The sequence below is a fragment of the Chlorocebus sabaeus genome, chromosome 22, assembly GCF_047675955.1.
Source record: "Chlorocebus sabaeus isolate Y175 chromosome 22, mChlSab1.0.hap1, whole genome shotgun sequence".
NCBI classification, from domain to species: Eukaryota; Metazoa; Chordata; class Mammalia; order Primates; family Cercopithecidae; genus Chlorocebus; species Chlorocebus sabaeus.
In genome coordinates this window covers 77,298,643-77,312,356 of record NC_132925.1, presented here as the reverse complement: position 1 = coordinate 77,312,356, position 13,714 = coordinate 77,298,643, and the positions used below count along the sequence as shown (strand labels likewise).

At 39.7% G+C, this 13,714-nt stretch overlaps 1 protein-coding gene across 13 annotated transcripts in view; it reads right to left on the bottom strand.

The window, feature by feature from the left end:
• The window catches only part of CADPS (calcium dependent secretion activator), a 483,060-nt gene that overhangs the window by 70,054 nt on the left and 399,292 nt on the right, over window positions 1–13,714 (bottom strand). For all 13 annotated transcript variants that reach the window (XM_073009971.1, XM_073009972.1, XM_073009975.1 and 10 more), the window contains 2 exons: window positions 12,240–12,395; window positions 8,202–8,349 (listed from right to left, as the gene is read on the bottom strand). In XM_073009971.1, coding sequence (XP_072866072.1) covers window positions 8,202–8,349; window positions 12,240–12,395 — 304 coding nt within the window. The remainder of the gene's footprint in view (window positions 1–8,201; window positions 8,350–12,239; window positions 12,396–13,714) is intronic.

Genomic DNA, 13,714 nt, shown 5'->3' with positions numbered 1-13,714 from the left:
AGAAAGACAAATATTAGCATGTTTGGGAGGTGATGGCATTGCATCCGTCAGTAATTTTTAGACAACATAATTTATAAATAAAGCCTGGCCTGCAGACCCAGTTTATTTCCTTAGTCCCAGAAATATCTGTAAGATCCTGACTCCAGTTCTTTGATGGAGAGAAATCCGAAGCTCTTAAAAATATTACCAAGTTCATTGTTCCTCACTTAAGGCTTTTGATGCCTCTAATGTGTGTAGACACATAAACACTTTTACAAATAGCACACATGAATGACTTAATGACCCAGCAGTGTGTTGATTTGGATCTTACAAAGCAAGATACTGTAATAATTTAACACAGGAGATTAAAAATTATCTTTGGAAAACTGCTGGGGGTTGTGGCTTAGGTAGTAGATTCCCTTTCCAAAGGGAATTTGATGAAGACACTGTGACTAATTTTGTAAAAACTGTTCTGAAACCCTCAGGTTCTTTGGCTTAATACCTCAGAACTCCTCGTTTTATCTCCAAGTCTTGACTCAGTGTAAAGGCAAAGTGTGTCTTTCTGAACCCTTGTGGCAAGCCATCGTTTTCTCCATTCATGGATAAGCAGACCCAGTATTCGAGCCTACCCTGAGACCACTGCTAAGTTTTAAAATTTCTCTAACTGTGCCTGTCAATTACATTTAAACAGTAATGTGAAAACAAACCCCCACACAAATAAAAATCTGCTGTAAATGCCAGGGAAAAAGGAAAAGTGATTTCAACACAAAATATTATATGCCAGCTCCTTGACATTTATTAGATCATTTTAGTATCCATTTGAATTATCCCATATTTCCTTGACAAAAAATAACAATGCAAAACATTGTTATTTGAAAAGGAAAATGCACTTACCCACGTTTTAGCAAACTTTCAGAAGGATGATTAATTAGGAACAGAAAAAAAAGGATCAGTGCAAATAAAAATTAGGACAAAAGGACACATGAGAAAGTAAAAATTAAATAAAATATTCAAAAGTCTATGTAAACATATGGATATAAGCCATAGTAATGTGGTTTAATATTCTGATAACTGGCAATCAGAATTATTGAGAGTGAGCAAAGGGATGCGAATTAGGTAAATCCATTTAGAATCATAGGCAAGGTTTGTTTGTAATTGGAAGACCTGGATAAAGTGTCAGTGCAAAGTTGGGAAGTCATGTTACCTATGAAAATTTAACTCAGTTTCCTTATCTGTAAAAAAACAAACAAAAGAGATAATAATACTATCATCCTGGGCCAATGAGAAGGGAGAAACCAGTATGAAACTCTGATTTTGAAACGGGAACAAAGCCAACCCTGTATAAAGATTTTTAGTGGGTCTATGCTAATATTATTATTTTAAAAACCAGTGCCCGAGCCCTTTCCTGGCAGTCATGCTTTCAGACTCATAAGTCTCTGTTTTGGAGATCAAGTGAGAGTCTAGATGTGAAAATATTTTGTCAACTGTCATTGTGATTCAGATATTATTAGTTATTCAAGTTCATCAAGTAGAAGATAAGCGTAGAGAGAGACAGTCTTATTACTTAGTCATCTCCTCCAGTTTCATTTTAATTGATTAGAGGAAAAACAATACAACAAATGGCTTGTATGTTGTAGTCCCATTGAATCAGAACCCATGTTGGCTATACTGCTAGATTCAAAAAGGAATTTACTCCTAAGTGGCATAAACCTGAAGCTAAATGCAAAAAAATTATCTGCAGAATTCTTTGCTAGAAACACAAAGAAAGATGTCACAGCAAAAGAATTCAGGAAAATTGACAGGGCTCCAAATTCATTTTTAGGTCTTGAGATAAGATCCAGAATCGCATGCTTACTTTTCCTCCTCATGTGACTGCCTCACTCGTCTAGGTTTTCTTTGCATTGCTATAAATGATTCACATTTATTAATTATGGGAATAAACTAAATCACAAAAGCTAGCCGTGTGTAAAATAATATGAAATACAAAATGAGGGCCTTCTACCCCAAGCAAAGAAGAACATCATTGAGAAACAAAACACTCTCTTGAAAAACTGGGCTGAAGTGGCAAATAGAGACAAGAGTAATTGTTCTCCACACATCAACAAAGATTTAGGGTCTTACTCTGAGGAGTTAATGATGTCATTCTTTCTCCCAAGAGAAATAAGGTTTCTCTTCAGGAGCTAGGAACCTCAAACCCTTTCATAAGGAGACATGGTTGAGACACTGTGGCTTATGGAAATATGATGGTTTATGGGAACCTCTTCCCAGTTCAATTCTTCCATGCCAAACTTGGCCTTAATGTTTTCTCCAGGCAGTCCCACTATCTCTCCCTTTCACTCCATACAAATATTATCATCTCCATTCGTCTTCTGTTATAATGAACATTTCTTTTTTTCTGCTTATAAAACAAAGTATTTTGATATGATTATTCTGTCTCTCCCTCCCAGGGGAAACTTTAGCATGTCAATCTCTGTTGGTCTATTTCCTCATTTTTTGCAGTGGGGCTAGAATGATAACTTGTGAATGCAGACATCAGATTCACCTAATCAAATAATGAAACAGTTCATGGAAACGTGGTTTAGAAACTGAGAAGTGCTATGTGGCAGTATTACTACTACTACTATTATTAATAGATTAACATGGTGGTTGCATGTGTATATACATTTCTCTAAACTCATCTAAAATCTCTATATTTTATTGTATGTAAATTATGCCTCAATTTAAATAAAATATTTTTGGGGGAAGATAGCAGAGCAGGGTAATAATTACTATTTATCATGTAGCAAAGAGGTAAATATCAAAGCAGGCCTATTCCTATTCAAGTTATTACAGAATACGTGAATCCCTTTTGCCAGTTTTCCATGATACATGAGACTTACTGGATTAACTTGCTTTTCTGGAGCAATAGTGAGAACTCTGCTTTCACTCCTTGATCTTTCTTGGTAGATATATTGTTCTGTGCAGATGTGAAGCTCCGTGAAGTGGTATATATACCACTGGGGCATCTTTCAATTACCAAACATTCCTACTAGACAATGTGGTTATAAAATCTCTTGCAGTCTGATTGACTATCCAGATATGGTACAAAGAGGGAGCTTTACCATTTTCCAGTCCTCTCTGTTGCCCACACCCCCAATTTTTTTTTTTTTGAGATGGAGTCTCGCTCTGTTGCCAGGCTGGAGTGCAGTGGCACTTGGCTCACTGCAACCTCCGCCTCCCAGGTTCAAGCAATTCTCCTGCCTCAGCCTCCCAAGTAGCTAGGACTACAGTTGTGTGCCACCACACTCAGCTAATTTTTTTTGTATTTTGAGTAGAGACGGGGTTTCACCATGTTGGCCAAGATGGTCTCGATCTCTTGACCTCATGATCTGCCCGCCTGGGCCTCCCGAAGTGTTAGGATTACAAGCGTGAGCCACCACGCCTGGCCTCTGCTGCCCTTCTTGGATTAACTTGCCCTATACGCCTAAATTATATCCTGAGGGAACTACTAATATTCAATGGCCTGGAAAGTTTGGTCAGTTCACTTTTGCTTCTGATGGGCTGAGTTGCAAATTCACAATTACTGTGTGAAAATCATTCCACTTGACTTCCTGTGCTACACATTTTGCCTTGTCATAGAACAGATTGTGTGTATGTTGTCTTTCTGTTAAGACCATCTGACCTTGGAAATGAGATGAAAACACACTAGACCAAGTGAGAAACTATTTAATACACAATTTCCCTTCTATTGGTACTTCACAAATTTTAATGAAAAAAATAAATATTTAAGATGGAAAACTATGCTTAACAAATGTTTCAGCAGCTGCCTTTAGATGTGATATTACCCAATGATGAAATCCAGGATGTGATCTTAAAATTGGAGATTTCATCACCTGGCCAGTATCTAATCTAAAGCAGGTTGAGGGAGTTGGGACCCAGGTGGAGGCTGGTATTAGTAGCTAGGTCTACAATATGGGCTTCATATCCCATACTCAGAAATGCAGACTACATAAAACATTGGACTTTCGTCTATTCTTATCCCAGTTCCAGGATGTTTCCAGATATTCTTGTTAAATCTCATTTTAGCAACTCAGCTTTACTTTGGAGATGAATATTCCCATTCTACAAAGTGAGAAAAATCAAGGAGGAAACATTTCCATATGACTTTCCATTGAAGTTCTGATTAAGGTTACAGCCACTGTGCTAGGCCACTTAGAAGAAGTACATATTTACAGACAATTAAGTCAAGCTAGCTTTATTCTCACCTGTTCTCAACCACTTGGCATTCAAAGAAGCAGCCTCATTTCCCACAGCTGGTCATTTAAGTGTCTCTGATTCAATTATACTAAGGAAAAATGTCACAATAGCTCTCTCTAGGATGGCTTGGGAAAAAACTAACAGCCTTACAATAAGAATCACAGACTAGGATGCATTATTTAGATGGGCCCTTAATAAAGATATTTAGTCTAGACGTGTGTGTGTGTGTGTGTGTGTGTGTGTGTGTGTGTGTACGTGCGCGCGCTATTTTGGGAGAAACAAGAAATGTTTACAAGCCTCAGTTATTTGTTTTCATTAAAAAAATTATGTTGAGTCATATGGGGAGAATATGGGTAGTCTTTTCTACTTTATCAAATAGAACAATGTCTAGAAAGAAATAGACACTGCTCTTTCATGTCAAAAATGTTACTGCAAGTCCAAGACAACTTTCTGATTTTATATCCAGAATTAGGGGACTTTAATACCCAATTTTAAGAAACTACATACTTCCCACAGGTTGTGTGTTGTATGCTATATTCTTCATTCAGCAAATGATGACACATTGTTTGGCAGCTAAGGTATGGAGTCCATAGGATGCCATGATTAAACCAAAAAACAACTTATTCTTCTACAAAACCAGACTCCCAGGTCAAGCTAAGGTCATTCTACCTTAGCCCAGAAGTGATTAGTGGTAAAGACAAAAGAAGGGTCCACCATTGTGATAAAAGTCAACTTGTTCTTTCTCATCCTCTGTCTCCAACTGGGGTCTATGGTTTGGTCAAGGAGGTCCCCAGGTCCTCTGAAATTGGAGAGTAATAATACGTGAAAGTATTTTTTTCCCTGAGAAATTGCTCCATGCCTTTTTTTGTATTCTCAGTGAAGTTTGTGACAGCAACTCCCCCACTCCCACTACTCTCCCTAAACCCCCACCTCAAAAAGAAAAAAGCCCAGATCAAAGTGACTTGGTTTGTTTGGAAGAATTGTTTTGCCATCTGACCAGGTATGTGGGAACTTTTGAAACATGGCTATTATTGAATCAAGCTGGAGAGGGACTGCAGAAGCTGCTGAGGAGAAGGCAAGACCAGTCCTGTTGTATCAACCTGCACCCTGGCCTATTGCCATCCTTAGAAAACTCAGTGAAAATGTTCATCTCAAGAAGACTTAAGGGGAAATAGATCAATTGGATTTCATTTAATTTAAAAGAAACCTGTTGTGTTTTAAAGGATCCCATCGAGAAGATGAAAAAGAAAACCCACAGGATGGGAGAAAATAGTTGCAAATCATATGTATGATAATGGTCTAGTATCCAGAACATATAAAGAACTCTTACAACTCAACAATAAAAAGACAAATAACCCAATTTTTCAAATTGGCAAAAGATTTTGAATAGGCATTTCTTTAAAGAAAATATGCAATGGTCAATAAATATATACAAAGATGCTAAACATCACTATGAATAAAAAACTATAAGAGATACTTCATACACATATAGCTAGGATAGCTACAATAAAAAAAGACAGATAATGAATATTGGCTAAAATGCAGAGAAATCAGGTTTCTCATATAGTGCTGGTGGAAATGTAAAATGGTGCAGCCATTTTGAAAAACAGTTGGAAGTTCCTCAAAAAGCTAAACACAGAGTTACCATGTGACCCCACAACTCTGCTCCTAGGTATGTACCCAAGAGAGTTGAAAGCACAGGTCCACATGAAAGCTTGTACATGAATGTTCATAGCAGCATTAATCATAATAGAAGCAACTCAAATGTCTATCAACTGACGAACAGATAAACAAAATGTGGTATATCCATACAATGGAGTATATGACTCAGCCTTAACAAGGAGTGACCAATACAGGCTACAGCATGGATGAATCTTGAAAACATTATGCTGAATGAAAGAAGCCAGACACAAAAGGCCACATATTGTATGATTTTGTTTACAAGAAATGTTCAGAACAGGTAAATCCTTAGAGACAGAAAGTATTTTGGTGATTACCTAGGGCTGTGGAGAAGCGGAGGTGAGTGAGAGTTAATGGGTACTCAGTTTTTCAGGTGATAAAAATGTCCTAAAATTGACTGCGGTGATGACTGCATAACTTTGTGAATAAACTAAATCTTCTAAATGGCACATGTTAAACGGGCGAATTTCATGGGTATGTGAATTATATCTCAATTTTAAAAATAGTAGCTCCAAGGGGAGAAAAATTAAGGAGGAACAGGATTCTGGAAAATATGAACTCAAAGGGATCTCAATGAACTTTTGAGATCACCAAAAACAGGGCCTTTAAAGTGGGCTCTAAGAAGCCTAAGAGATTGTTTAGATATTCCAGAGCAGCTCAGGTGGGTGGTGGGCAGTGAAGAGGTGCAGAGCAGAGGGCAACCTGGCAGCTTGGACTCTAGGCCCCCTCCTCCCCTCTCCATCCAGAGCAGCTGTACTTGTGTGTTACATGCTGGCCTTCTTGGTTTGGTTTGAAAAACAGATTGTGCCACTAAAAACAGCCTGAATAAAACTAGAATAGTGCTATCATTTTACAGATGAGGAAACTGAGGCCCAAAGAGGTTGAGTAATTTGTCAAACTCCAGCTTTCAGCTCAGCCAGGGGAAGAATCTAGGTTTCTGAACACCGAACCCAGGTCTTCCCCAAGGGGGCCATCTTTCCTACCTGAGTTCTTCCCCTGACATCAGGTTTACATACTGAGTATCCAGCTCAGTGGTTCTCATAGTGTGGTCTCTGGAGCAGCCAGCAGCATCAGCATCGCCAGGGAACTTGTCAGAAATTCCAATCCTTAGACCACACCCCAGACCTATCTGAAACTCTTGGGTGAGACTCACTGATCTGGGTGTTCAGATGCTCTCTGGTTGAGTTTAATGTACACTGAAATACGAGAACCACTGCCGCAGATCTTTCACACGAGCACATGATGCTGGGACAGAGAACCAAGGGCACCCTGAATTTGACTCCAGTGCCTAGAACGTAACCCCCAGGAAAAGGTCCTCGACAAGAAAATCAGTCGGGAACAGAGTTAACCAGGGTGGGGGTGGGGGCTGAGGAAACTGACTTGTAGGGGAAACAAGGTTGAAGATGATCTTGCCAGGAAGAGAATACCACCAACCCACATTTAAAAATGGAAGGTGCCGAAAGAGAAAATAAATAACGAATAAGGAGCAAATATAATTTAGTAAAAATTCTGAACATGTAAGGCTGGTATCGAAAGATCTGATTTAGGAGCAATTTATGCCAATTGGCAACAACATAGAGTTGCCAGAAATGCTTCTGAATTAATTCTAAATTGGTATATGAATATCTAGCTGGCTTAAGGCCATCAGAGAAAAATGATCATGATAGTCTTTAATCAAGCCCAAGTTGCTGTTTCCTTCTCCTTTACATTTTAAATACTGCTTTGGAATTGCAAACTTAGCAAAGGACTAAACTTTTGGTCAGGAAAGATTCACGATCAATTCAGTCTAAGGAAAATTGAAAGTCTGCAAATTTTTTTTTTTTTTTTTTTTGGAAATTCAGAACCTGCTGGCTGGGGATTGGGTAGCAGGGTGATCTAACATTATACATCCTGGAAGTTGTTTGATGCAAGAAAAGACTCTCTTGCTGTCCAGATGTTCAAAGTGATAAAATGCACTTCAAATGTGTAAATGACTTTCATTCTGGCAAACACAGATCTGTTGGAGACACCAGCCTAATAAATAAGGTCGTCAAACTTCATTTAGCTTAGAGGGAACTTTATGGCCACCCCAACTCCAGCCAAGAATCACTTCCAAGTGACTGACATTCTCATCAGCACATGCCTTAGAAATCTACTTGACAAACAGATACTGAACACTCATCCATGGCTTAATCCACAAATGTTAGAGTGTATTTCTGAAACTAGCAGACTAGGGTAGATGGAAGGAATTTGTGAAGTTTTCTTCTACATGATCAATGAAGAGGGGAAAAAAAAATCTGTATTTTTTTTTTTTTTTTTTTTTTTACCTCTTGGCCCATTTCCATGCTGCAAAGTTTTGTTGATTGAGCTTTGGCATCAACCATAACATTAAACATGGTGCATATTGACTGTGGGACTCGAAAATCTGTTGATCGACTGGTTTTTTGCAGCTTAACTTCAAATGCAATCCTGGTTCTATTAAAACAAAGTAGGAAAAGACCAATTCAGTGTTCAGATGGCAGCAGGTGGAGGAGATATTTTCTGAGAGGTCAGTGAAAAAGAAAATTGAAGGCTGTAATCAGTTTCAGTCAACAATGACTTCACATGTGTTCCCTTTTAAATGACTTTCCCAACTAAGGAAGGCCTATTCATGGAGACAGCCATGCACACCCTTCTTTTCTCGGCAGTACACGGAACACCTGTAGCTTGGCATATTTCTGTCTATAGTTTACATGCTATGGAGAACCTTAATTGCAGGAGAATGAATGAATTCACAAAAACTCGATTATAGCAGTATAGCATATGTAAGTTCTCTCACGTTGGCAACTGCCTACCTTGAATTACTTCATTAATAAAACAAAACAAACAAAAAACCAAAGCAGTTTTTAATTTTCAAAACCTCGTGGTGGGGAAAAAAATCTTAAATGACGTTTATTGCTGTGGGTTTTTATTTTCCCGTTTCTGGTTTTGAAAGAGACAAAAATTTAAAATCCAGCAAGTTTATTACATTGCTTTAAAGACTAAAAAATTTTTCTTCCTTGTTAAAGGACATGAAAAGGAAATACACCAAGCTGTTAAAGACGGCTACCTTTGAGGAGGGGTGTGAAATTAGGAGACGTGGTATTGGGGAACTTCCATCATGTTTTGTTTTCAATGTCAATGCATTATTTTGCAATAAAATACATTATTTTATGATTTAAAATTATGCTTAATACACATATACAAATTCAAGAATTGTGTGATGGTGGAATCTGAATGTAACATAATTCTGACATTGGTCAAATTATGATCTCAGCAATGTGCTAACAACTCATAGAAAAAGCCTAGCCCTACATGGCCAGCTGGTAATACAGGTGTGAGATCTTATCCGTGACATCAGCATTGTAAAAGGGGCCTAATTATATTTTGAAAGGTTTCAGGGAAGTGAGTGATATCATCAAATGTCTTTAAAGAAAAGCACCTGGTTAGTAAGTGGCTTTATTAAAGCCCCATTTGTCTGATGCATCTTTTTAGCATTGTTCGCTGTCAAGTTCTGGAGATCATACAGCCACCAGGAAAGCATTGCTTTAAGAGGAATTTGTAGCAGTTTTCTAACAGTGCATAGGAGGACCACACAGCTAGTTAGCTCAGGAAAGGATGCCAGCTTGCTAACACACCCTGAGTGCATGCAGGGAAGCCAAGTATAATTTCTAAGGTTGGGAGCCCAGTTCTTAAGAAAAAAAAAAACCTAAAAAACCCAAACCCTTAAAACACCCCTATATATTATATGATCATGTTAAAGATAAATGTATCTTGGCTTTTGAAGACTCAGTGCACTGAAGTAGCTTTCTAATCATGATGATCATTTTAAGCTACGCTGAAAATACATCATTTGCCGGTTTTGTGAAAAGGAGGCCTGATGAGGACCGAGTTGGACAGGTCCCTGTGCTGATCTTCTGAGGCTTGTGTGCCAGTTCCGGCCCAATTTGAGAAATGGAAATGCTAAATTGCTCCCTTCCAATGAAGTAATCGTCTTCAGTTTTCACAGGAGAACTGTTCATAGCCCTTGGAGTGCAGGGCTGTGAAAAGAGGAAGCTGAATGCAAAATTAATATGACTGAGAGGGCTCTATAGGACCAAAAAAGCCAGAAAAGGAGAAGTCATTTAACTCAACTGACTGCTTGAGGGCAAAAGACAGCATGCCTTGTTTTATGTTCAGCACAAGTAACCTGATATAGACCAGACTGGAGACTGCAAATGTCTGTCAAATTGATGAATTAAATTTCTGGAGCACTGAAACATGAGGAGTGCCTTATTGACTTTTTGGCATTGCATATTCATACCTACGAAACAATGTCCTTACTATGTTGGCCTAGAACAAGGGTTATAGAATCTGTTCTACTGAGGAAAACAATGGTTCTAGGCTCTTCTAATGTACATTCTATGTATTAAAACATCCAAGAACTCCTCCATGCTCTGTCCTCTGAATCTGTAGGTCTGGGGATATTTCCACCCATTTTTGCTCTTGTCTGCTTTTGAGCTGATTTAAAAGGGACATTAGGAAATTTAAGTATCCAGGCCAGCCATCCGTGTGCAGTGGAGCAACTTCTGTCAGTAAAAGGTTGCTTAATAGCTACTGTGTGCCAAGCATGGTGCTGAGACCTGGGGAAGGTGAAGAATGCCAAATGAACAAGATCCACTCACTGGCTCTGTGCAGCTCACCCTCTTTAGGTGTCTGAACCACGAAGATATGATTACAGCATGGTAAGGGATAAGAGTCCCTATCCACCTGTGACATCCTCATCATATCTTTCCATTTTCTGTGAGCATCTTCCCATTTCTTGCTCCCTACCCAGGAGACTGGCTTCTCAGTGAAGGACACACATCTTTTTCTGCACAATTAAGTGCACAGTTTAGGAACTGATACACCTTTACTATAAAGCATTTCACCCCTAGGACAGATCACTCAAAGTTTTTTTTATGGAATGGTTTGGCCATCGGAAAAACATTGCTTTTCCTAAAATTGATATAGACTATCTAGGAAATCATGGAATTCAAGACCCTAAGGAAATATTTTGACCTTGAGTTTAAGAAGTAGGCCTGCCTTCAGTTCTAAGAGTGAGAATAAAAGAACAATTCTAAAAAATCTGGATCACTACAACTTTAAGCTTCTGGAAGTGGCCTCAAACACCTGCCCAGATTCTCCATTAGTGCATCGTTCCTTTCTCAATTCCTGCTGAGACGCTGTTCACCTACCTGGGATTGTATTATTCTTTTGCTTTTTTGGTTTCCAGTTCTGATGATATTACTTCACCTTTCCTCTTCCAAGATAGGAAATAATAAATTCAAAGAACTTCCAGGCAAACCCAGCCCCCATCACCCACAACTGATCCATCAACGAAGCTATACAACATCTGGAGATTTGGAGTAGCCTGTGCTGCTTGTGATCTATTTTTTTTTGAATGAGGAAAAATAATGGAACAGTTATGAACTAGAAAAGGAACTTGGATGTGTATCTGGGGGTAGACAGGGTGATGATGATGATGTCACATCAGTGGAATTTTATTTCTATATTTAATATAGAGACACTCCATGAGGAAAGGGATGCAGTCTCTCATTCTTCATTGTATGCCAAGAATTTAGCCCTGTGCCTGGCATATGGGAGGAGCTCAAATGATGTTTGCTGAATGGACGAATACTGTCCTCATTTTTTTCCCCTCACCTTCTCAGAACAGTCTGCCTGGGAACTCAAGTGCAGCATTCCTACCCTAGTCCTAAAAGCCACAGTGACAAAACAGGGAATCTGTGTGCAGGCAAAATGTCATGTTCAACGTCTCATGACTCCCTGTTGAAATCCAGCTAGATTTTCAACAAGACAACTACAAGGTGGCCCACATATATGCTCATCTTTTATATATAGAGTGAATGATGATGCTGAGGCCCTATCCACATGGTTAGAAAATCATTAGATTTCTGCTACCTATCCTGGCTATGCTGGCTCCAGAATTGCATATTCTTTTTTTCCCTTCTAATTGTCCACTTAGGCACACATTCATACATTTAACAAATACTTACTAGGTAAGTATTTTGTGCCAGACACTGCTAGATATCAGGGATACAAACAAGAATGGACAGGGATCTCTTCCTCTTAAAGCCAACAACCATGAAAAAATCGGCAGCCAGATTATTTTTGGGTTTGGGACAGACGGAGGGCAGGTGAATGGAAGTTAGATGTTGACAGCCACTACTCCAGCTGACTTTGACAAGCAATCACTTTCTCCAATTAGCTTCAAATTACAGCCAATCCAAAGAGCAGCCATCTACCCTTCCCTGAGTTTGTGTATGGTGGGGAAGGCGTGCAGAACCTGTCCAGCCACCTATGCTTACCTTTTGACACAAGATTCGATCATGTCACTTGCCATCAACTTCAGCCGTTGTTCCAGGTGCTTTCCAAACTCTTCTTCAGGCCAGTGCAAGTCCCGAATGAAGGTCTGAAGGGCGTCAAGTTTCCAAAACAGATCTTCTGAGGTGCCTGACCCATTGCTGGCAGGATAAAAATTAGAAAATGAGAGTCACCCAATGGCCTCAGGCTCTACACAAACGAACACAGAGACAACTGGGGGCTAGAAGGCAAACAGCAGCTTCAACATACAAAACAACGTGTGTTGGCGGTGAAGGCGGGGGCGAGTCTCCACCGGCAGATTTTGAGTTTTACCATACATGACTTAGTGTGCTTTGCTCAGCCAATTACCCCAGACGAGTGAGAAGTCTGGGGAAGGTGTTGCCCCGTAACAACCAGGAGAATGGTGTATGGTAAAAATCAGCCTTCTTTTAATAACCACATTAACACATGTGATGATTCAGATGAAGGCCACGAACCAGGGGGAGAAATAAGTCTCAACAGATAATAACTACATGGCAACATGCAGTTATTAAAATTCAGGGTTTCATGCATTTCCCCAGCTCCCCTCCAGAGTGGAGGCCTCTTGGAAATTGCACAAGACTTTTCGTTATCAAAGGACAGTGCTAACAAAGTGGTGAGCGAGGACCTGCTTTCTCTCTTGAAGAGCTGGAAAGAAATTAGGGTGACTCAGATCAAGAGGGGTACACCTGGATACCTTGATTCCAAAATTCTAGATCAGTTTGGTTACTGTTCCAATTTTCATAGACCAGCCCATTGCATAGGCAGGGTCCTCACCAGGATGAGGTGAGTTGGGGCAGGGGAAGTTAGTGGACAAGTGATATTGTCAATGCTTTAGGGCTCAAAACCTGAGCTCTTTTACCGTTGCACCATCTTACCCAGTCCTGTGTGCAGTTGGGGATATTGGTCTTGATGCCTTTCTGTATGATGACGTCTAAGAAACTTTTACCTTGGGCATCTACAAAAGCCTGTGTATGAGAAATGCTCCACCTCTCACCCTCCTGCCCTTCTCTAGCTGGCTGTCTCTTTTGTAACAATCCCATTTGGAGCTCTGAGGGGTGTCCTTCCCCCCACCCACTTCCTCGCATACCACTAATGCTAACACAGTAATTTATAAAATGTCCAACACACCATGCATTACCACTTGTTCTGACATCGTCTATAGAAACAGATGAGAGTGGGTGTTTCTATTGTGACAGATGCCAGCTGCATTGAATTAATGCTTCAGAGAGAAATATAGCTAGTGCATAAATGCATACACAGCTACTGCAGGGCGGGGAGGGGGCACACGCCCAAACATGCTGAGAGGGAGCCTACGGCCTGGACCAACAGGGTAGTTTTCAAGGACAGACCAGTCTGAGGTCAGTACGTAGATGTATCTGACACGAAGGAGCAGGTAACATATCAACACGCCCTTAAAATGAAAGGTGGCAAAGGAAGA